This window comes from Meles meles, chromosome 12 (assembly GCF_922984935.1).
Source record: "Meles meles chromosome 12, mMelMel3.1 paternal haplotype, whole genome shotgun sequence".
Classification (NCBI taxonomy): domain Eukaryota; kingdom Metazoa; phylum Chordata; class Mammalia; order Carnivora; family Mustelidae; genus Meles; species Meles meles.
In genome coordinates this window covers 38,450,240-38,473,026 of record NC_060077.1, presented here as the reverse complement: position 1 = coordinate 38,473,026, position 22,787 = coordinate 38,450,240, and the positions used below count along the sequence as shown (strand labels likewise).

The 22,787-nt window shown below is 41.5% G+C and overlaps 1 protein-coding gene across 13 annotated transcripts in view; it reads left to right on the top strand.

Moving 5' to 3' along the window:
- Positions 1-22,787, top strand: part of PTPRM (protein tyrosine phosphatase receptor type M) — a 793,799-nt gene that overhangs the window by 180,716 nt on the left and 590,296 nt on the right. For all 13 annotated transcript variants that reach the window (XM_046025010.1, XM_046025008.1, XM_046025007.1 and 10 more), the window contains exon 2: positions 20,087-20,209. In XM_046025010.1, the coding sequence (XP_045880966.1) occupies positions 20,087-20,209 (123 nt within the window). The remainder of the gene's footprint in view (positions 1-20,086; positions 20,210-22,787) is intronic.

Genomic DNA, 22,787 nt, shown 5'->3' with positions numbered 1-22,787 from the left:
TGCCTTCGGATCAGGTCGTAATCTCAGGGTCCTGGAATCGAGTCCAGCATCGGGCTCTCTGCTCAGCAGGAAGCCTTCTTCCCCTTCTCTCTCTGCCTGCTGCTCTGTCTACTTGTGATCTCTCTCTCTCTTTCTGTCAAATAAATAAATAAAATCTTTAAAAAAGAGAAATTCATGGAATATGAATTGTCAGCTTCTAGGTGCTCAAATCTAATGCAAATATGGATGTGTAGTCCAAGCAAATATTTGAATGAAGGTATGTGTAAATAGTAAACAAAGAGACATGAGCGTCATTTACTGTAGACTAGACTCCTGGCTCCCAAAATGTTACCTCCCTCCACTGTCTTCATTTTCTCTCACTATTGAAACATCAGGCTCCCTTCCACATCACCTAGAATAATTGCTAGGCAGTTGTGCCGCTTGAAAATGAGTTCACAAGTCCTTTGATTGGACTGGCATGTTGTACCAGTCGTGATAGCATCTTTATAGAAATGCTACTTTATATCTTCATGATCTGTTTTCTGGAGAGCTAAGCAGCAGGGCTACAAAGCCGTGGTTGGGGGGGGGGGAATCTCAGGACAAGTGGGATGTAGGACCCACCTCCCTGTGAAGAGGCCAAAGGGAAGGGGCGTGGAGAGTCCTTCTGTCTTTTCCACCGTAGCTGGAATGTGGTTCAGAGACCACGTGCAGCCAGCTAGAAGCTTAAACGCAGGAACTGTGAGCTTTGAGGAAATGACCAGTGGGGTTAGTGAGTGATGATTCACCATGTGGCTTTCTTCAGAGCACAGAGTGACAAAGGAGACCAGGGTTCCTGGGCAAACTGTTCCTGTCTCTCTCTCCTCCCTAGGTCCCTGCAAGAGCATGGTTCTCTGATCTACCATTAATTATTTACCCTTCTGATGAATCACTCTTCTATTTAGATGAAGCAGGCTATACACTTTGTGATATTTGGATCCAAGAATCTGATGATAATCATCAGGCAGATCAAACAAGTAGTGGTAGTAGAGGGGTGCGTCCCCTTATAGGAAGGGGTCGAGTGATCAGCAAAAACACAGCCAAGCCGAGACTGGCTTGAAAATAGGAAGACCAGCCAGAGGGAGCCAAGATGGATCAGTAATGGTGGGAATGGAAGGCTGTGGCTGTACAACAGAGGACTTTGCAAAGAAGAAAACAAGCCTAGTTTTCATCTCATAGATCATTGGAGGAGTAGGATGTTGTAATCTGTTCAGTGGGCGTGGTTCTTTGTCACAGTGAGGACCAGAAATGAGGAGAGAAAGAAGGAAATGGCAACACACTCCTGTAGGGCATGGACAAGGATAGGCGGCCTGCTACGTGAGGAGAGTGTGTCCGGTCCACACAGAGGAGTAAGTGGAATGCTTAGTAGCTGATTGAATTTGGGTCCAGGGCAAAAATAGGATTTGAAGGCGGTGCAAGAATTTTGTGCATTGTGTGTCACTTGGCTTTTACACTGATTCAAGATAAAATGAGGTGACAACAATCTGTCCCGTTTCTTTCTCTTCTTAAATATTGTTGGCCCAGTGTGTGACCAGACCTTTTAAATAGAAAGCCCTGCCTTCAGAAAATGATGGGATATAATTAATTATGTTTGTGATCGTCCACATATTTTCCATTTTGTGGTCCCTTTCCAATTGCCTGAGGCTCTCTGGGTGGAGGGCAAGAGTAGGAGTGTTAAGAACATGGAATTTGATGCCCGAGTAGCTGCTCTGAGCACGGCCTTTTCAACACAAACCTTGCCCTCCCACTGGAGTTTCCCTTGGACAGCTTTGTTCCATTTTGGATTCTTTGTAAGGTCCATCTTCATTTCCTCTGTTCCTATCAGACCCCTCTGTATCCTTGTACTTTCTGACCTAACACCATTGTTTCTCCCCGCTGGATGGAACAGTAGATGCTGTTCCAGCTCCAATATTAATTTCCTCTCTGATACAGCACTTCTGAGCTGGAGCACATTAGCATTTCTTTTCAATTTTGAAGGGAGATTTGATCTCTCAGCACCCCGCCCCAGTGTCTGAGTTTTCGTGATGGTTCCTTGTGGCTGCTCTACGTGGAAGGTCAGGTTTCCGACATAAATGGAAAAGCAGACAAGTGGTTCATTCTCGGTGTCTCCACATTTTGCCATAAACATGCCCGCCTCAGGGTAATGCTTCTCCAAGCACGCCTACTTATTAACATGCTACCATTTGTAAAGGATCGATTGGTCTGGCAGACTTCTTGGTAGTTGATTCTAGGAGTAAATTTTCTCTGGAATCTACTTGAGGCAATAAATCTTACTTCTCTCTCTGCCTTCCCTTAATTAACTTGATATTGTTGCCATCAGATCTTTATTTAACAAGTATGTAAAGGATCTTCAGTGGTATTAAGATATCAGTGCTGTTTGGGAAAAAAATTCAAGGATGATATCTGAAGTGTCCATTTTAGTAAAGATGCAATTTACTTAAGTAGGACACATGGAAGGAGCATCCATGGATAGTCATTTTCCTGTGACTGTGTAGAGCAATTATAGCATAAGGGAAGCAAGTGTCTTAGGGGTTGGGAACCAAGGGTCAGGCTCCATTTCTGTTCATTACCCACTTTTTTGCTGTAAGCAAGTGAGATCAGTGTTCTGACCTCCTCCCTTGTCTGCAAAATGAGATATCTTTTTCGCCTTCCTCTGTCACCAGGCTGCTGTGGGTAACCATAAGGAATCATGAACATGGTGGTGTGGTAACCCCGTTCCTGCCCACAGTGGACACTGCTAGACACCATCCTGCTCTGGTCTGCCTTTGCAGCCTGATTCCCCAGCCCTCCTTTCCATTATTCGTGAAGTGAGCCCTGATGCCATGTCTTTTCACAATGCGTGTTCCCCCCCCCACCTCCCCCTGGGTATTTCTGCTCCCTGGAATCTCTCTGTCTCGGCTCCTCAACACTTGACCCATCTTCCCAGCCACACCTGAAATGCCTTCTCCCCTGTGAATTCTCCCTTGTTCCTCCTAATCTGAAATAACCTCTTAGTAGTCTTGGGTACCACATGTCCTTCTCCTCATGGGGCTGAACTAGAGTTGGTCACAGATGTGTCCTGGTTCGCTAAGTTTATGGAAGTGGAGGATCGGGACCCTGTGTTTTGGCATCTGTTACCACATTTAGCGGTGTCCGTGTATGGGTGCAGACTTAGCAGATGGTGACTGGAGTGCCTTTGATAAAGCAGGCAACCGTCCCCTGTCCCCAGCCTCATTATTCCTATGTATAGCATTTTGGAGGATCTCCAGCCTTTTCAGCATTGCCCTTGGAGGAGTGGCAGGATTCGTGTTCCCATGTAGCCGTGTAAGACAGACATCCTTCAGGCCAGGCACTGCTTCTGCAGTTAGCCTGGGGTGCTCACTGTGTACTTGAGCGAGAAGACAACCACTCCCCATCCATAGTGAGAAGAGGGGTGATCTCATTCATGGGAGACTTGGGAGCTGATAGCTAAGGAACAGAGAGAGGAAACTAGTACATTGTATGGCCTTGGGTCTTAATGATAAGTGAACAACACTTTGCTGGAGGTTGGGCAGGAAGCAGATGGTGAAGGGAGGAAAGACTCCAGGAGCCTGTTGTGAGTGGAAGCAGGTGTGGTTAGGGAATGGACTGGGCAGAGCGGGTGAGGATGCTGAGGGAGATGCCCTCAGGTCAGGTGGAGAAGACAGGGGCTGGGCTCCTCAGGAGGAGTGAGTGGGAGCCATAGGAGCATGTGTTTCAAAGACAATTGCTGCCCCGAGAGGAAAGGAAAATGGCCAGAGCAGAGGATCTTACCCGCTTTCAGCCAGCAACACCATTACCTGGAAGTGACCTAAAACTCAGAGCCCCAACCTTGCCCCCAGCAATTCTGATTCCATAGATCTAGGGCAGGGCTCAGGACCTGGGTTTGAAGAAGTTAGCTGGTGATTCTGATACAGGTGGTCAGGGACCTGCCCTTTGAGTCAATGCAGAACTGTTCTTAAGAACTTCATCAACTCAAGGAATTACAAAATTTGCATGTATACACACTTGTTGTGGGAGGCAGATCATGGATAGCTCCCTTCAGATTCTCAAAAGGATCTATAAGCTCCCCAAAGTTTCAGGATCTCTGAGTTGGGAGGAAAGCTTATACAGAATGAGAACAATGCCACGGCAAGGATACTGGAGATCAGTAACCTTTAAAAAAAGTTTTGTGATACAGGGAAAGTTGGTATTGTCAGGACCCCTCCTGTAAACACATGAGGGAAGTGAAGGCTTGCCACCCGGTTTGTAAATTGGGATTTAAATTTGGGTTAATATCTCAGTATCTAAAGAAGATACAGTGTTTGGTTGATCCAGAGATTTAACAGTTTATCTGTAATGGTTTTCTTTTTTTTTTTTGGAAAAAAAATTTTTTTTCTGACCTAATTAAATCTTCTGGTTTCCCTTGGGTTTTATTTTTTAATTTTGAAGTTTGCAATATATAAAGTTCAGTATAATGAAGGTTTTTATTGAGAATTATTAGTAATGGGGCCATATTTTGGTCTCCCGTGGTTAAAGTCATGTCTACATTTCCATGATAAACATCTTTCCGAAATTGATGGAGCATATGAGAAAGAGTTGATATTGATGCAACTTGGTTTTTACTCCCAACCCAACATTTGTTTCAGTCAAGTATACCGCTGAAAAGTGCCTGGGTGTGCCTGTGTGGCTCACTTGGTTAGGCATGACCTGCTTTCGGCTCGGGTCATGATTCCAGGATCCTGGGATAGAGTCCCAAATTGGACTCCCTGCTCCACACAGAGCCTGCTTCTCTCTCTCCCTCTGCCTGCAGTTCCCCCTGCTTGTGCTTGCTTGCTCTCTCTCTCTCTCTCTCTCAAATAAATTAAATCTTAAAAAAAAAAAAGGGAACTGGTGCCTGCTCCCTAATTTTTTCTTAAACCAATGGTAAATTGGACATATGATTTGTCCTGGCAAAATCACTGCTACAACAGGGACACAGTAAGTCTGGCAGGGGGCTCTGATCAGAGATGTGCTCCCCAGCGAAGGCTGAGGCTGGGCAACTTGCCGGTAACCCTGCTTATTCTTAGCAGTGGAGCTTGTGTCCCAGAGTCCACATCTGATCATTGGCTTAAATATTAGAAAAATAAAGTTTGCCTGTGTAGTTTCCTCTAGGCAAATTTCTGTCCCCATGAAGGGCTACTATCTCTTAAGTCTAGTCAATATTGTATTGATCCACAAGGGTTTATTTTCAATTCATGGGGTACCCAGCACTAGGTGAGATGTTGTTGAAGGTCGGTGTCCAGTATGACCAAGGCCCAACGATAAGCTTACTGAAAGAGTATCCCATAAGAAAGAGAGAGATCCAGGCCATCTTTAATCAGGTGTAAAATTACACACTCAGATGTTTAAAACAACTATCTAGGGATACTTTGATGAACTAATCACAGTGACCACAGCTTATAACAAGCCATCCATATTTAAAAAAATACTGATAATAATAATAGTAATAATAATAATAATAAATTTAAAAATCTTCTAGGAAAGCAGAGATCTCTATTCTCTTATCTTTCTATTATAATTATCCCAATGAGTAGCTTCTGAAGCAAACAGAACTCATCCCAGATATATTATCAAGTCACTGAGTTTGATCTGATCTGTTTTTTTTAAAGCTGCTCCCCATCGACTTTCCTGTGTTTAAATGCCCTTAAGTGAGCTCTATCAAGATAAGAACTATCTAACATCTCGTTATTTGTGTGTGTGGGTTGTTTGCACGGCCCTGAATATGCTCGAAATAAATATTTTTACTGGAGTAGATGTGGTTGCAGGACTGGTCATATGCCTCCGTTTTCATAGTGTTTGTTTGAGTTTTAGATTTTGAGCCTCTCTCTTGTAGTGAAAAACATAAACTGACTCAGATGCTTTTAGACATGAGTGAGCAGCTGCTGAGGGCCGGGGTGGGTTGAGAAGCGTCCTCCTGATCTTCTATGAGATATTCCTAAATCCTTTTGGCAAATAGGATATGGATCATTTTGGGTTTGAATGGGATGGCAACGATCACCCCAAATCAGTTCCAGCCCACACGGATTTGACTTCAGTCCTGTGAAGTTGTGCTCTCTGCTTTCCTAAGGCAGGAACCTGGCCAGCCACCCCATGGATGTTCCTGTCTTTTTACCTCTTCACCACCTCTGCCTTAACCTTCTCTTCTCTGTTTACAGTTGAGCTCTGCTATCCTTTCTGCTTGTATTATTTAACATTATTTTTCTTAGTTTTTATATTATAATCGGACCCCTCCGAACCATACACCTGGAGACATACCAACAGATTTTCTCCTCCTTTCTTCTGGATAAAGAAGTATTGCATTTATGAGAGGAGAGAAAAATCATAGACTGTATACTTTTAGAATGGAAATCTTACCTTAGAGGTCATCTAGTTCTGAAGTTGTCAAACATTGTTAAGTGTTAACTTCTTTTATTGTCCGTGGAACACTAATATTTAAACGACTATTGAATGTATGAGGTTGAAGCAGGGTTTTAGGAGGGCCTGACGTAGGCTCACCTTCACAGTCTAAGGGAGCCCAGGGTTCTGAGCATCACACTGAAAGGACGGTGGTCTAGTTTATGCTATTTTTTTTTAAAATTGTAAAAATTTTATTTATTTATGACAGATGTAGAGCACAAGTAGGCAGAAATGCAGGTAGAGGGAGAAATAGGCTCCCTGCTGAGCAGGGAGCCCAATGCAGGACTGGATCCCAGGACCCTGGGATCATGACCTGCGCCGAAGGCAGACACTTAACCGACTGAGCCACGCAGGGGTCCCTATGCTATCAGACACTGAGGAGCAGAAAGGAAAGGAAACCGACAGTTACCTATTTGCTTAGACTGAAGGTAAGTGGAGTAGGGAAGTGGATAAGTTGGTAGGCAAGCAAACAGGCAACATAAATGTGTCTATAAACACAGACATAGGGTGCCTGGGTGGCTCAGTTGGTTAAGTGACTGCCTTCAGCTCAGGTCATGATCCTGGGGTCCTGGGATCGAGGCATCCTGCATCAGGCTACCTGCTCAGTGGGGAGCCTGCTTCTTCCTCTCCCTGTGACCCTCCCCCTGCTTGCACTCTCCCTCTCTCACTCTGTCACATAAAGAAATAAAATCTTTAAAAAAAACCACACACATATATATACACAAAGTTTAATTCTTACATTATTCTAGAAGGTAGATGGTTTTACATATGAATATGTCAGGAGAGCTTATAAATGGATAGGGTTGAGACTTACCTCCAGTCTTCTTGGTGGCTTATCTACATTCTGGTCACTGTATCTCCATATGGCCAGTTGGTTGCCTTGCCCAAAGCCACATGCAGGCAGGGGCAGGACTAGGACCTAGTTCTGCTTCCTCAACCAGGGTTGTTCCCTGAGACTACTCCTTCTCCTTAGCCAGTGGCAAAATAATGCCTACTAAAAAGGGAAATAGAATACTGAGTAAATGCTCATTTATAAAAAGTAGGATGCTTCAGTTGTGTTGACCTTGAGAAGGGTTAATATTCTTAGTTCCCTATGTTTTAGCAACTAATTGTTCATGTACAATGACTGGAAGGAAAGCTGATTCACAGCCATTTTTACATTATGTAAGTATTGTTCTTTGCTTAGAGAACACAGCTTCCTTGTTTAAAAAATTACACAATAAACTGTTTTACTTCAAAGTTTATTTTCTTTATGCCCCCCAAATGGAAGTTCGATATTGATTACTTATTCACTACTTTTACATTTCATGAAGGTGAACGATATGTATCAAGTAACCATTAGTATTCTTTTTATGTTTGAAACATAAAATCAAAACAACCAGAGTTCCAGTGTGATACACAGAAAATCCGTATGCATTTTGTTGACTTATGCTGAGGTTTGCCAAATAACAGCCTTATTATGCAGATTCTTAGAATAACAGGCCATGGATATTTTAGATTCTCACATCTAGTTGCTGACTCTCTGGTTTTCTTTTTATCTGGACCATTTAGGGACAGGAGGCCTTCAGGATGAGTTTTGGATCTTTCTCTTGGCTCCTATAGCAGTTTTCTTATTTCCCCTTTTTTAACAACTTCCTGCCCCACCCCCCACCCAGGTTGTCTTCCCTGAGGACTAGGGTTTCTGTTTTGTTCTCCATGTATTTCTTTGAACCCCCCTCACTTCCTTCCCTCCTGTGCCTGGCATTTGGATCTACCATTGAGAGTAATTGGGCAGACAGAGAAGAGGGGAAGAGTGAGAGAAAGAGATGCCATGAATCAGATAAAAAAAAGCCAAGAAAGAACTCTAGAATCAGGATTTCTTCCTCTTCTAGTATAGTCAGAGTACTGAGTGAGTAGAATCTATTAGTATTTTTTTTCCCTCATTTCTTTTTCCTTTTTAATAAAGATAGAACAGTGAATAGTTTTTGCGTTTACCTGTTATAGAAAACTTCACAAAACTCCATTAAATTCAGCAGGTATTTAATGAGTAACTGGCACCTCTGTAGGACTGAGGATACAGAGGAGACAAGAACATTGGCCAGACCACGGAGCTCAGGATACAGTGGAGAAAACAAATGTGCCTACAATCATTTTGCTGTATGGGGTGATAAGGACACCTAGAAGACCTATATATTTTACAGTGATAGAACATAGGAAGGAGGGATTGATTTTATCTGTGAAGAGGAATCAGGAATGGGTATCCAGGAGAGGTAGCATCTGAGCTGGCATTCGAAGAGTTAGCAGACTCGGGGGGGTGCAGGTGCGATGTATGCAAACATGCAGCATGTGGCAGCACTGTCCTTGGAGTGAATCTACAGGTAGTAACTACTGGCACGTACTCTTACAGGGAAATGGTGGCAAGAAATCAAGATAAAGAAGTTGACAAGGTTCATATTGTCACCTGATGACATTTGAATATTATCCCATGGGCATTGAGGGGTCCACAAATAAGTAGGGGTTTATAAGTAGGGATAGACCATTTCTAGTTAAGTGTTTTATAGAAGGTCAGCTTGCTGGTCGTGTGTAGGATATAGTGGACAGGGCAGAGTCTAAATGTGATGGGTCAAAGTCAGTGGGGACATGAGCTGAAGTTCAAGTTGTGTTATGGTGGGAGTAGTGGGAATGGCAGGAAAAACATCTGAGAAGGTGTTTGAGGGGTAAGGTGTTGGGCAGAGGGGATTGACCCAAAGGTTTTTGGCTTGAGCCAGTGGTTTGTGGTGCCATCAGCCACCATAGGCAATAACCACAAAGAGTGTCTGTCACTTTAATTTCATGTTTCAGATAGCATGCACCTAACATGGCTATGGCTTTCTTTGATGTTCGTCATCTTCTAACAGCGAGTATGTTTTCACATACCCCCCCAAGTTCAACCCGCCCCATTTCCCTAGGAAATAGGTAGTGAATTGTACAAGAGAGTCCTATCTTCTGTAGGACATAAATACTCAGGGATTTGCCTAAGGTCAGAATTGCCCTCCCCCCGCCAAATCCTTTCAGGTACTTTCGAGTTGAAGACCAGTGTACTGTTTCTGAGTAAGCCCAACACAGCCACTTCCCAACTGTTGGCACTGGAATAGACTTGGACTTTGGACCCATGTTGTATAAAAAAATTGCTCATCTTTGGACACGAGAATTATACCGAACCCATTGTGCTGTGTACTCTAAGAAAGGCACAAGGGCTAAAGGAAGATGGCTGATGGGTGGGGTGGGGATCCGCCCCATTTCCTGTTTCTAACTTCCAGCTCATTGGGCCATATAAGCGTTAGGCTCTTGAACTAAATGGAAGACTTCTGTATTATAACCCCCTCACCCATTTTCATCATTGAAATCATATACATTTGTCACTCCTGTGATGTGAGCCTTGCAACTCCCCTTTTCCTACAGAGAGCAAGACACACAGTCTGTGACTCGCCCTGAGATAGAATAGGTAGTTGACAGATCGAGGACTTCATGTATCCTGGGTCTCAGATTCCAATTAAACAGAGTCAGTCTTACAAGTTAACAATTTTTGTTGTAGAATCATTACTCCTAATGATAGGAAATTGGAACAAATGCTTACCAAGAGGATATAGGAAATTATATTTACTTTTCCCTTATAATTTGATTCTACCCAATGAGTGTGATGTGTAGAAAAAATGTTCATTGAGGGAAATATATTTAGTGGAGTTTAGGTTAATAAGCATCCAGTGGGGGGAAAAAAAAAACAATCAGCCACCGGTTTGAAGCTGAAAAGCATGGCTCAGCTGTCCTGCCAATTGTTGAATTCAGGAGTTTATGTTATCGGCTTTCCCAGATAATGATTTTGTGCTAATAAAATCATGGAGAGATGGATTTGTAAATCAGGCTAAACTGGCAGGAGCACTACGGGGCATAAAATGAAATTCTGTTTTTTTATTAATTTCCTGGGTTTCTCTGACCAACCAGGATCATTTTCTACTTCGGATACCTACTCTTGTTGAGCAGTTCTGCTTAGGAGAAAAATGGCAGATGGGCGGTTTCTTAGCATGAAATTAGAGCATGGAATTCAACACTTTGATCAAGCAGGGTTATTCTGTTGCCCTTAGTCACCTGAGAGATATTTATGACTAAAAGGAGTTATTTAGACCTGTGATCTCCAAAAGGCTACCTCCGCACCCCCTTTGAGGTGTATCGTACACTCCCTTGTTGCATGGAAGAAAATATCTGAACTTCAATTTATATTTACTTTATAGTTTGCACTTGAAAAGGTCAGCTGTCTGTGTCTATAATAATCTGCATTATATAGTTTATAAATAAGTAAACATAGGATGGTTGTGCCTTTTTCAAAAACTGATCATACCTTCTTAAAAATATTCGAAGCCACTGATCTGGAGCACTTTTCTAAAATTGGGTCAATGATTAGATTATTCTGGGATTTTTTTTTTTTTTTTTTAAAGGCACCGATTCCCAGGGCTGCTCCCAGAAGAGTCTGGTTAAATAGGTTGGTCTGGAACAGAGGTTATCATAACTTAGTAGGCATGAGAGTCTTCTGGAGGTCTGGCTTGTTTAAACACAAGACCCCACCCCCAAGTTTCTCATATAGGAGGTTGGGGGTGGGGCCCGAGAATTTGCATTTCCAACAAGATTCCCAGGGGATGCTTGCTGGTCCAAGAATCCGCTCTGAGAACCACTGCTCTGTGGTGGAAGCCAGGCACAGGTAGCTCCGAAGATGAAGTGATAAATGCTGATCTAGATGCAACCATCTTCCCCTCTAGACAGTTCTTGGAGAGAGTCTATCATTTTGTTTTCCTTTTTTATTCCTGTTGCTATGATCGAGGCAGACAGCTGTTTTTCACACGGTCGTTTTCAATATTGGTGTGGACAGTAAGAGGACCAGTGTTAGATTCAGGAAGACTCAAATTTACAGAGAGTTTGTATGAGTGGCTTAATCCTTTAGCAATTCTATAAGGTATTTATTTGTCAGTGGAAAACTGGGGCATGTCCGTAATGATTTGGATGAATCTGTATTTGCGAATAAAAATGACACTGTTACCCATTGGAAAAAAAAGATTTTAAGGTCAATAAAAATGCATCGTTGTTTGTTGTAATCAGGCCTTTAAAAAAAAATAAGAATCAATAGATCGATACAAAATGAAATATGCAGGGCCACCTGGGTGGCTCAGTGGCTTAAGCCTCTGCCTTCAGCTCAGGTCATGATCCCAGGGTTCTGGGATCAAGCCCCACATTGGGCTCTCTCCTCGGGGGGAGCCTGCTTCCCCCTCTCTCTCTGCCTGCTTCTCTGCCTACTTGAGATCTCTCTTTCTCTCTGTCAAATAAATAAATAAAATCTTTAAAAAATGAAATCTGCAGTAAGTATAATAAGCCATGGAAACTTTAAGAACAAGACAACTCATTTCCTTTGACTTGTATAAAATATATCCATCGGCAAATAGCACGTTTTACAATAGAGCATAGCATTAGCCATTTAAATGCCTGTGCAATGTGTAAAAACCGCTTGCTAGATTAAATTATGTAGAAGAGCATTTCTATAATGCTTAGTGTCTGATTCACTCACCATCACCGGGACACTCAAAGTTTAAGAGGCTTTATATACTTGCATTGTTTGGCAGGCAATTAAACGTAGATGTCACTGGGATTAATTTATAAGAGGAAAGCAGTGGCTTTGCTGTGTTGGTGTAGGTTTTTTTTTAATGCTTAAAACAATTGTGTATATTTGAGCTCACTTTCTACTTATAGTTTGAAATGTATTAATTTATAGCCATTTATCTGACAGTTTTAATTTGAAATAAGTGGAAAAGACCTGAGATTACACACATTTTAGGACAACAGAACATAGAACATTAATTTTTTTTGTGGGGTACTTGAGCATTCGTTTTTTATTTGCCCTGTCTGTAGAGAGACCTATTTAATACTTTATGCATTTAGTAAAGGCTGCCTTAAATGGGGTCATTCTGTATTTAGAACAAATGAGAAAAATGTTCCAGAAATCTCCTCAAGGTATTCCCATCTTTTCACAAAATAACTTTAAATGGACTGTAATTATAACAAGACGAACTTCATTGTTAGAGTGTATGTCAATTTAACCTGTTAAAGACAGAACAATTCGAAATGTATATGTATCTTATAAGTCAGTTTATGAAATTAACATTTGATTGTCTACCACTGGCTTCTTAGAAACAGCACTTTGAAGAGCTAATTTGCAAAGCAATTCAGGCAACAGTCGTTATATAAATATTACACATTGTTGTTTACTTTATAGAGGTACATTGAGGGTAAAAATATGCAGACTGGAAAGAGTATGAACTCTGCACTCAGACCTTGGGTGAACTTCTAGCTCTACCTTTAACTCTCTGTGGCTTTGGGCAAGATATCTGACCATTCCAAACTCCCATTTGCAAAAACAGGGGTGTGCTGATGAATTTCTAGTCAGAAGACAGAAATAACACAGTAATTGGAACAGGGAGAGTTTCATTTAAAGAATAATTAGGGCATCTGGGTGGCTTAATTGGTTAGGCAACTGCCTTCGGCTCATGATCCGAGATTCCTGAGATCGAGTCCTGCATCGGCCTCCCAGCTCCATGGGGAGTCTGCTTCTCCCTCTGACCTTCTCTCCTCTCATGCTCTCTCTCACTCTGTCTCTCAAATAAATAAACAAAATCTTTATAAAGAATAATTAACTCTAACAGTGGATTGGAATATAGGAGATGGGCTAGCACAGAGTAAAGAGAGCTCTAAGAACAAAAGAATAGCAAACATGAGAAGCCGGCACTGCTCCATCTAGAGCTGAGATCCAGGGCTCAGTGGATGGCAGGAAGGTCACTGTGGGACCACATGATGGAACTCCGAAGAAATGTGTCCTCTAGTGTAGCAGGGGAAGCTGTTCATGGGAGGCATGTTTCTGACGGGCACTCCACTACAAAATTGCTCAGGGGGTCCTGGTGTAAGCCACTCTCTCTGGCGTGCTGCCCACTGCCATGCACCTGTCAAGCTGGGCACTGGGAAGCCTCCTGCATTGTGGGTCTGGAGAAACCCTGTGGGCTGAGGAGCCTTCCAGGGAGCCTTGGAGACTACCGCTCCATCCCACAGTGCTTCTCCAGAACCCTCTATTGTTAAAGCGTACTGTCTTGCCCCCTGGGACAGGAAACATAGTTAGAGGACTTGGATACAGTTTTGCAGAGCAAGCAAGGAAAAGTGAATTTAGAGCTGAGAGGTAATGCATTGTGCGGGCATAAAGGATATCAGTGCTTGCTTTTAGGGTTTTTAAGAACAAATAATACATGTAAACATATGCATGGTTTTGTTATATGACAGTTTCTTTGAATTGAGAGGAAAATCTCATACTGGTTGTGAAGAGTAAGTGAAATAATGCCTGTATGTTGCCTTCAGCAGAATCTGGCCAGCACACGGCAGATGTCCACAGAGAGGTAGCTGTTAATACGAGAGAACTTTCTAGATCACAGGTTGTCCTCTGCCTGCCCTAGTAAGGCTCTCACATACTAGTGTTGATTAGTAACTTCAAGACATATAAACAGTCCCAGGTCATGGTTCTCATTCCCAAACCTTCAAGACCTCAGGTAGCAACATTTGAAGGGTCCTGAAGTCAGTTTAGTGGGTAGGATTTTCCAAAACCAAATAGAACAGAGATGAGCAATATTAGTGTATCTTAGGAGAGATAAATTTGGTTTATAAAATGTACTCGTACGTGTGCTGGGTCAGCATGTCATGACCCTCATGGGTCACAATGTATAGAATTGTTGAATCATTATATTGTACACCTGAAACTAATATATAATACTTAATGTTAATTACACTTCAATAATAAAATGATAAAAGTAAATAAAATAAAATACTGCTCTAACCCTTGTCAGTTTGTTTTCCTTTGTCTGCTCTTCAGGCCTGATGCTTCATTATGACATAGAATAATCATACGAAAGATCCTATAAGGTTTCCTTGGGGAAAAAGTATACCGTTCTCTCCTTTATAGCTTCTTTCTTAATGATATAATACTATTCTTGGATCTACTGAATAATTCTCTACTATGCCAGAGAAAGGAGAAAGATAAATTCTCTTCAATGTGCGGATGACAATATTTTATTTTCATAAATCAAGAATGACCTTTATAGACAACTAGACTTGCTATCTAATTATTGCCCCCAAAAAAGAGTGTTCAACTTTTCTAAAGCAAAAGCCATAATTTGTGGAGACCTAATTAACATTTAACCAGCTTAGTTTTCAACCATAATAGAAAATGAACACGTTCACTGATTTTGTCACATTTGTAGCTTATTCATGTTGGAATACACAAGGACAGGGCTGTGTGTTTTGTGGGGCTATATTGAGATTGCTTTCATTGTTCAAGTGGATATTACATTAAACTTTTTTTATTAAAGATTTTTATTTGAGAGAGAGAGAGAGAGTGTACAAGTGCGGGGAGGGAGAGGGAGAAGCAGTTGAGCAGGGAGCCTGATGCAGGGCTTGATCACAGGACCCCAGGATCATGACCTGAGCTGGAGGCAGACGCTTAACTGACTGAGCCACCCAGGCACCTCCACATTATAGTTCTTTTAAAAAGTTCCAGGCAAAATTGTTGTAGCCAAATTCTGCATAGAATCTTGGGGAATTCATTACCCATTTTTCTAAAAAGCATTTATTGAGTGCCTACAATATACCATTTCTAGAGAGTATCAAGATGTCTAAGAGAGTTATAAACCAAAGTTACTTTTCAGCAGAATTCCTACCCTATCTATAGGCTTTCATGCACCTGTTTTTTTTTTTTTTTTTTTAAACTCTGCAATTTTTGTGAGAAAAAAAAATCAGGCCTGATGCCATTTCATCTAATTTCTTTTTAAAGATTTATTTATTTATTTTAGAAAGAGGGAGAGAGAGAGCGAGAGGGAGGGGCTGGGGGAGAAGGAGAGAGAATCTCCAACAGCCATTTCATCTGCTTTCTTAAGTACATGGCTCTATACATGAGTCATAGCACAGATTAGTTGCAATTTTCAGTTGGGAAGTAAGTACACAAACTCATGGTAACCCACTAAGACTTTGTCAAGAGAAAGAATAACCATAAAGACCATTTTAAAGGCTATTATAACTTTAATCCTAGAATGCACTGAACTCCCCAAAAATCAAGTTTACTGAATGAAAGTCTGGGGACACGGTCTCCTAACATGTTACTAAATCGACCCTAAGACCCATTTTATTCTGGTAGATGCTTTTGAGAAGTCTTCGTTAATTTACATTGTTTTCTTCTTACCAGAGAGGACAGTTCTCTCTGGATTTCAGATGAGGTGTGCTCAAGTTTCTTTTGAGTTTTCGGCTTGGGAGATACTATCACAGAGTGTTAAGAACATGGGCTCTCGAGACGAGATGCCTGGGTTCAAATCTCTGCTTCACGACCTTCCAGCTTTGAGACCTGTGTGAGCTGTATAACCAACTTCCTGTGGCTCAGTTTCTGTATATGTGACATGAGGATCATAGTCTCTACCTTATAGGCTGGGAATGAGGATTAAAGGAGCCCTCAGCCATCAAGCCCTTATCACACTCCGCCTGCGTTTTTAGTTTTGGTACTAACATCATAGTCTCATAGATACTGCGAACTGTGTAATCAGTGAGATCTTTCTCTTTGCCCTAGTTACCCCAGAGCTCAAACTGAACTTTGTGGCTAACTGCCAGTAAATGAGGCTAGTGACATTTTTTTTTAATTACCTGCCAGTGGTGGTGGAGTCCTAGGCCTATTGCTGGTGTAATCTTCTATTCCTTTTTTCCTTTGCTTTACTTCCCTGGCTTTTGCACTTTTTTTCCCCTTTGCTTCTGTTAATTTAGTGTTTATGTCATGGTGTTGCACTGCCTGTCTGGGAGCAAGCCATGCCGTCATCAGTCTTGTATAGAAATCATCACTGTTGTCTGTTACCTGAATATTTGACATCCGGGGACACACTTCTTTTGCACAATTCTTACTCTTCACCCAGCATGTTTGTATGGGGTATTCAGATTCACTACGAAAAAGTCTTACCCAACTATGATGAAGGCACAAGCACATGTGTGTTAGAGTGTAAGTGTAAGAGGGGGGGAGGAGGCGGCAGCGAGGGGAAGCAGGAGGGAGAGAAAGAATGTGGATGGCGAAGACCACCCATCCCAGCTTGCGTCATCTCTCCTCCATCTTGTGCATGACTCTTGGTTTAGTACTGATTCCCCTCCACAGAAGAGACATCATTTAATTTGATTTGATGGAGGAATATAGTCCAGCCATGAGCTGGGGGGCAGCAGTCCAAGTAAGACAATTCGGGAGAAACCTCGGCCAAGTGTATTGCTGACCACGTCGCCTTATGTTCCTGTACAAAAGCTGTGTTATTCTAAAAATCAAGGAGATTTATTTTTGGAAGTGCTTCATTTTACTGGGTTTTAGGGGACTAGGCTTCCTTTTCACTTTCCTCATTGACCCCACAACATTTACTTAAGAAGCCTCACAGCCCTCTGATCTTTGCTCCTACATGGCTCCATAGAGGAACCTATAGGAGTGTCCCAGCATCAGTGCTCAGGACTCTTCACCTTCTTGTGACACACATTTTTAAATTTTCCAATTATGTGTCCCAGCTATTCACAATGAAATGAACCCATTGTTCATTGTTGTAAGAAGGATTTCAGAACTAATAATAACTGATACTGGTTGAACATGGCTAACACACTGTGATACACTAACTTTACATTTGCTATCTAATTGAATTGTCAGAAATACTACGTGAGGAATGGTTTATCTCCATTTTATAGCTGGAGAAACCGGGACTCAGAGAACCAAAGCAATCTGTCTACAGTCACAAAACTAGCTGTGGAAGACTAGGGATGTGCCAAATGTTGGACCCCGTCCACTTCACCACTGCACAAAGCTGCCTTGAAAACCAAAGTTTAATCGTTCTCCCTTTAATTGGCTATGTTAATTCAGATGTAAACATGTTAATTTCATCTCATTTTAGCTCAATAAACCACCTTTGCTATTTTTAGGGTCTCACGTCTGTTGGATGAAGGCCAGTGGTGGCTCGGAAAATTGGTGTGCAGGGGGGTATATCTTTCAGCAATAGGAAATTCACGGTCTATCCCATTTTCCAGTGGTTTGGTAATCCTACATGGATCCAGAAAGAACCATGTCATACATTTTATGTGTCCTTTCAGGTGATAAAAACAGCTCTATGTAATGGGAAATTATATCTTTGCACCAGCATTGTGTTAGCCTTTGGGGTTTGCTGTCAGCCATGCCTGCTTTTGCCTTTATGTTGGTTATATCTTCAGCGCCAGTGGTTGTTTTGTAAACCAGATCTTTAACCAGCATTGAGTTGATCTGTGGTTGCCTATAGTGATTTTTCACTGCTTAAGATTGCTCTGCAAGACTTTCATCAAAGTGCTATCTAGGTTTCCAGTGGGGAGGGGGTCAATTTTCTCTCAAAATTCATGGTGGTTTCTTTGTCTGAATATTATTAGTGCTACTGCTGTTTGAGCCCATTCCTCCTGTACTGACACTATCTTCTATGTCAGAATTAGGGTTTGCAAGCAAGGGGAAAGTGTTCTCATTGATGATTGCACAGTCTTCTAACATTCCTCACCCCACATTGGAAAGTTGTTTAGTCTTATGTGCTCTTAAACAAATCCACTCTCTTTCTGAACTTGTTGAAGCTGAATAGGAGGGAAGTATAAATTACCAGTTGTTGTCAAGGTGAAATATTGAGTTAGTGCTATCTATATCTTTGTAATGAGTTTCTGCTCTCAGTGGAATGTTTAATTGACCAGTTCTGTTAAAGTGTCACAGAAGATGGTGTCCAGGGTCACTAATTTCACCATCACGCCTGGAGCTAACAACTGAGACAGAGCTAGGAAGCTGGGAGAGACCTTCTAAAATGGTCTGAGGTCCCTTGACTCTGCCCTGTTTAAAAAATTTTTTTTATCAGTGATTCGGAGGCAGAGAGAGAATGTGTGCTCATCAAATTGGTGGATAACCCTAAGTCTAGGTAGGGTGACTAACACCCAAATGATAAAATCTGGATTCCAGAAGCTCTCAACAGGCTAGAGTAATGCATGGAAAACAATGAAATAGGGTTTAGTAAGGATCCATGTATAGCCCTGTGTTCATTTGTTCACAGGGTAGAGCTAAGATAAATGCATATACATTTGAAGAAGCAGAGTTTCAGGGTTGCCTGGGTGGCTCAGTGGGTTAATCAAGAGTTGGGGGGCTCCTGGGTGGCTCAGTGAGTTAAGGCTCTGCCTTCAGCTCGGGTCATGATCCCAGGGTCCTGGGATCTAGCCCCACATCGGGCTCTCTGCTCCACAGGAAGCCGCTTCTTCCTCTCCCTCTGCCTGTGTCTCTGCCTAGTTGTGATTTCTCTCCGTCAAATAAATAAAATATTTTTTTTTTCAAAAAGCAGAGTTTTGGCCTTTTTAAAGGGGGAATTGTCTAGAAGGCAGGGATGCGTTCCTAAATTTTCGGAATGCCTCACCTGTTCCTCAAAGCTGTCTAGCTGTCTAGAAAATTGCAGATTCTATGTAAACATTGGGATGGAAGCTGGCCCAGGTGACCTCTAACACTTGTCTCTACCTCTGAGTTTGTACAACTGCTATTTTTCTTACTGCCTGGGCATATACTGTAGACATAGTGCAATAATATTCTTATTTTTGGATTTTCTTGACCAGAACCCTTAATTGTCATCATTGGAAAGTAATTATAATTAATAGTTTTAATTAACATAAGTAATAACATTATATAATGGATATCAGAATTTTAATAATAATATGATCAATATAATCACTCCCTTTCACAATGTGAAACACTGGTGAAAAGATTTAATACTGTAATAACTCAAAGTAATAGGAGATATTTAAGAGGATGTGGGTAGGACTTAAAATCGTCAGTGTGCCCCAGGATGCTGAAACAGCTGAATTGTTTTGTAAAACTGAATTTTCTTTTATTCTTTGTTTCCTTAAGTAGCTTCATTTCTAGCACCAGAATTAAGCAGATGTTTGCATGGTTAGCTTTGAATTTATTCTTGCCTTTAAAAATTGTGTGGACTATACACAAATTTATAATCTCTGAATATCAGGACTCAAATCTTCAAAGTATTAAAGTGAAAGTTGATTTTATCTTAGATTAAGAATAATTCTTAGAAAAATATTTTGCAAGCTATGTTCATGGTCTCCACTGCATTTTTCTCCCTGACATTGCACCAGTGTTACGGTGAAAGCATTTCTCCTTTAATTTTTTGGACAGATTATTGTGTTTTTCTATTGAAAACATGTTGAATACCTAGGGCAATCCCATTAAAGTTTTGAACACAAGATGAGTTATTCCAAATTCCTGCAAATCTGGAAAATATGAATTATAAATTTGCCTAGGTCTACTTTCATTTGGATTATACACACATTGGATTCTTTGGAGGAACAGTGTAGCATAGCAGTATGGCAAGGCATGGTTAAGACTCAGCTTGGTTAGCACTTAGCATTTAGGGTACAGTAGGGTCAAGATTCATAGTACCTGGACACAAAGGTCAAATCAAATTCAACATGGTATCAAGTAGGTTTACGGTTACCTGCAATCATCATAGCTTCTTCCAGAGGTCTGTTCTTTGCTTACATTACTTTTCATTCTTTCACATTTTAGGTGGTTGCCTTTTTGATGAGCCATATAGCACCTGTGGATATAGTCAGGCTGAAGATGATGACTTCAACTGGGAGCAGGTGAACACCTTGACCAAACCAACTTCTGATCCATGGATGCCATCAGGTTTGCATGTAGTTTAAATTTTCTTTCTAAAATCAAAGCTTCACTAGAGTCTGAATCACAGTAAATATTTATTGGGCATTGGCTGAATGAATGAGGGTGTTGGTCTTTGAGTGTGGCAGCCCAAGGTGATTAACTAGTGGGAATAGTATAATTAACAGACTGGTTACAAAGTACAATGAGTTCCCCTTTGTATCTCTTCCTTTAAAGTCTAATTAAAGTGTACTTCCTTTATCTTTGGGTACACCTGAGCTAGATTAATGGGCATTCCCCAGTTGATCCTTTCCCAAGCAGCAGATATGGGAAATAGATGGATGTCTCTTCTGGCAAATGTGTCTGGTAGGTGGAACTGTAGCTGGGGAATCCAAATAACAAAGCCTCCATCACAAATGAGAGACCTTGGAGAATAACTTAACCTTGTCAGCTTCCGGGGCCCCCTTGGCACCAAAGAGAAAATGGTGATGCATGCATGTGGATACCTCTTTTTCTGTAGAAGTCCTTCGTAAATTCTCTGATGAGTGAAAGATGTCTGTTCCATTGAACACCAGCAAGAATTCTACTTATTTTAAAGGAAGAGTGGGAAGGTGGTGACAATTGAGCATTAATCACATTGGAACTTGGTCAGGTCATTTTAACAGACACCGTTTGCAGGTGGTGGTGTTGGACAGCACTCTAAGAGTTTAGATTTGCTGATTCATGTTACAAAGGGGGGAGAGTGTGCCCTAGACAGGATTCAAATGGCAAAACATTACTCTGATTTGGTTTTTAGATAAAACACATTTTTGCACTTTTTTGTAACTGTAAAGTACTTTGTTAATGCACACAAATGTAGCGATAATTGCATTTAGCAAGTCATCTTGTAAAGGTAGCTTTTAAGTAGGGTGTAGAGTTCAATGTCATTCTTCACTAAGCTTTAACAGTTATCATGCCCGCCATGTTCTCTCCCTCTCCTTCCCACATTTATCTCCTTAGGACTTCTAAGAAGGGAAAACTGAGCTCCTTGGCACTGTAGCTTTGCTGGACTTCAGACGTTTCTAGCTTTTAGTTATTTCCCCTCAACTGACATTCTTCTGTATGTGTGTGTGGTTTTGAATACGACTTGCGCTTGAATCAGTGATATTTTTGTTGTTCTTACAAATTCCAACTCTTTGCTTTCTTGCTTGCCAGCGGGTGGGGACAAAGAAGGGGAGCATGGCAGAGCTCACTAATGCAGAGCTGTCCTTCCCCAAGTAGGCTTCTCACCCCAAGAGGCCTTTTGGGGTGTTGCCTGTTCTCTCTTGGGGATCTAGCCTGTGTCCAGAAAGGCTGGGGATGGCTGTGGCCATGATGGTGGGGAGAGTGCCCAGTTTAGTCCTGGGACAGCTCACCACGAGAGAGCTCTCAGGCTTTTCTTATTATTTTCTAAAAGAAAAAAAGTAAGTTGTAATTTTTCACATTAAGTAGTAGATTTAATTACTGTGGTCCTTTAGGTTGAAGATTGTCTTAGAAAAACTGACTTTTACAAAAGAGCCCCAATATTGCAGTATCATTTCCAGCGTTCACTGGTTCCATTATTGTCACATGATGACCTACCTTCCTCTGTTAAGGAGGCGGGGGTATCATTTCTTAACACCACCTCATCCTTTCCTTCTTTCTTATTTCCCATAATAGCATCTCACACAAAATTGTCCATGTTCTGAATAAAGAAAAGATGGGTTCCTCGCAGAGGCCATTATAAAAACTGTAATAAAGATCAAAGACCAGTTGTATCCTAGAATAGTCATTTGGGTAAATGAAAGAGCAAAGGGGAAACAACTTTGCAGCATCTAGCTTTTGAAGGCTTTTCTGCCTTTGGAAGAATGAAGTGGGGGCATTTAAACATTTTGTTTGAATTTACTCTACTTCTGTCGACTAATGGAATATGTGGTGATTAATATCAGGCCTTTGTAACTTCAGGTCTCCGAATGTTGTATCTTCCAACATGTTTCTCAGTTTCATTTGATTTTTGGTAGTTACAAAAGGTGTGTCCTCAACTCTGGCCTTCAAATAGGGTACAAGTCACTGTGGGGATGTGCGGGTGATTGGGTGTCAGCAAGTCTGGAGGGAGTTGGGGCAAGACTAGCAGTCCAGTTCCTCTTTCCTCCGACGATGTCAGCGAGCCTCAGTCCAGATGAGGTTTCTGAAAATTGGTAGTTGTTCCATCAGACTTAATTTCTCCCATAACAAAGCACTGCCAATAATGTTATTTTTCTCCCATTCCTATTCATTAAACAAACTTTAGCCATTCAAAAATTCCTTTGAGCCCTACTATATATTAATCATGATACTGATTACTGTGGGGGGTGAAAGTTTATAAGAAATGAATCTCTCTAGGAACTTATGTACTTGTGGAAGAGAGTTAGAAAAAATACAGTGAACATTCTAAATCCTATATTAATTATAGTGTTGCATAGACTGGCAGTGTTTTAAGAGCAACGGCTCCTATGTTACTAAGGATATGGACTCATGCTCAGCTGAACTTTCCACCTATAGTCAGAAGTTAAATTCTCAATGAAATTTCATTGTTAGAAATAAGGAAATAGGGGTGCCTAGGGGGCTTAGT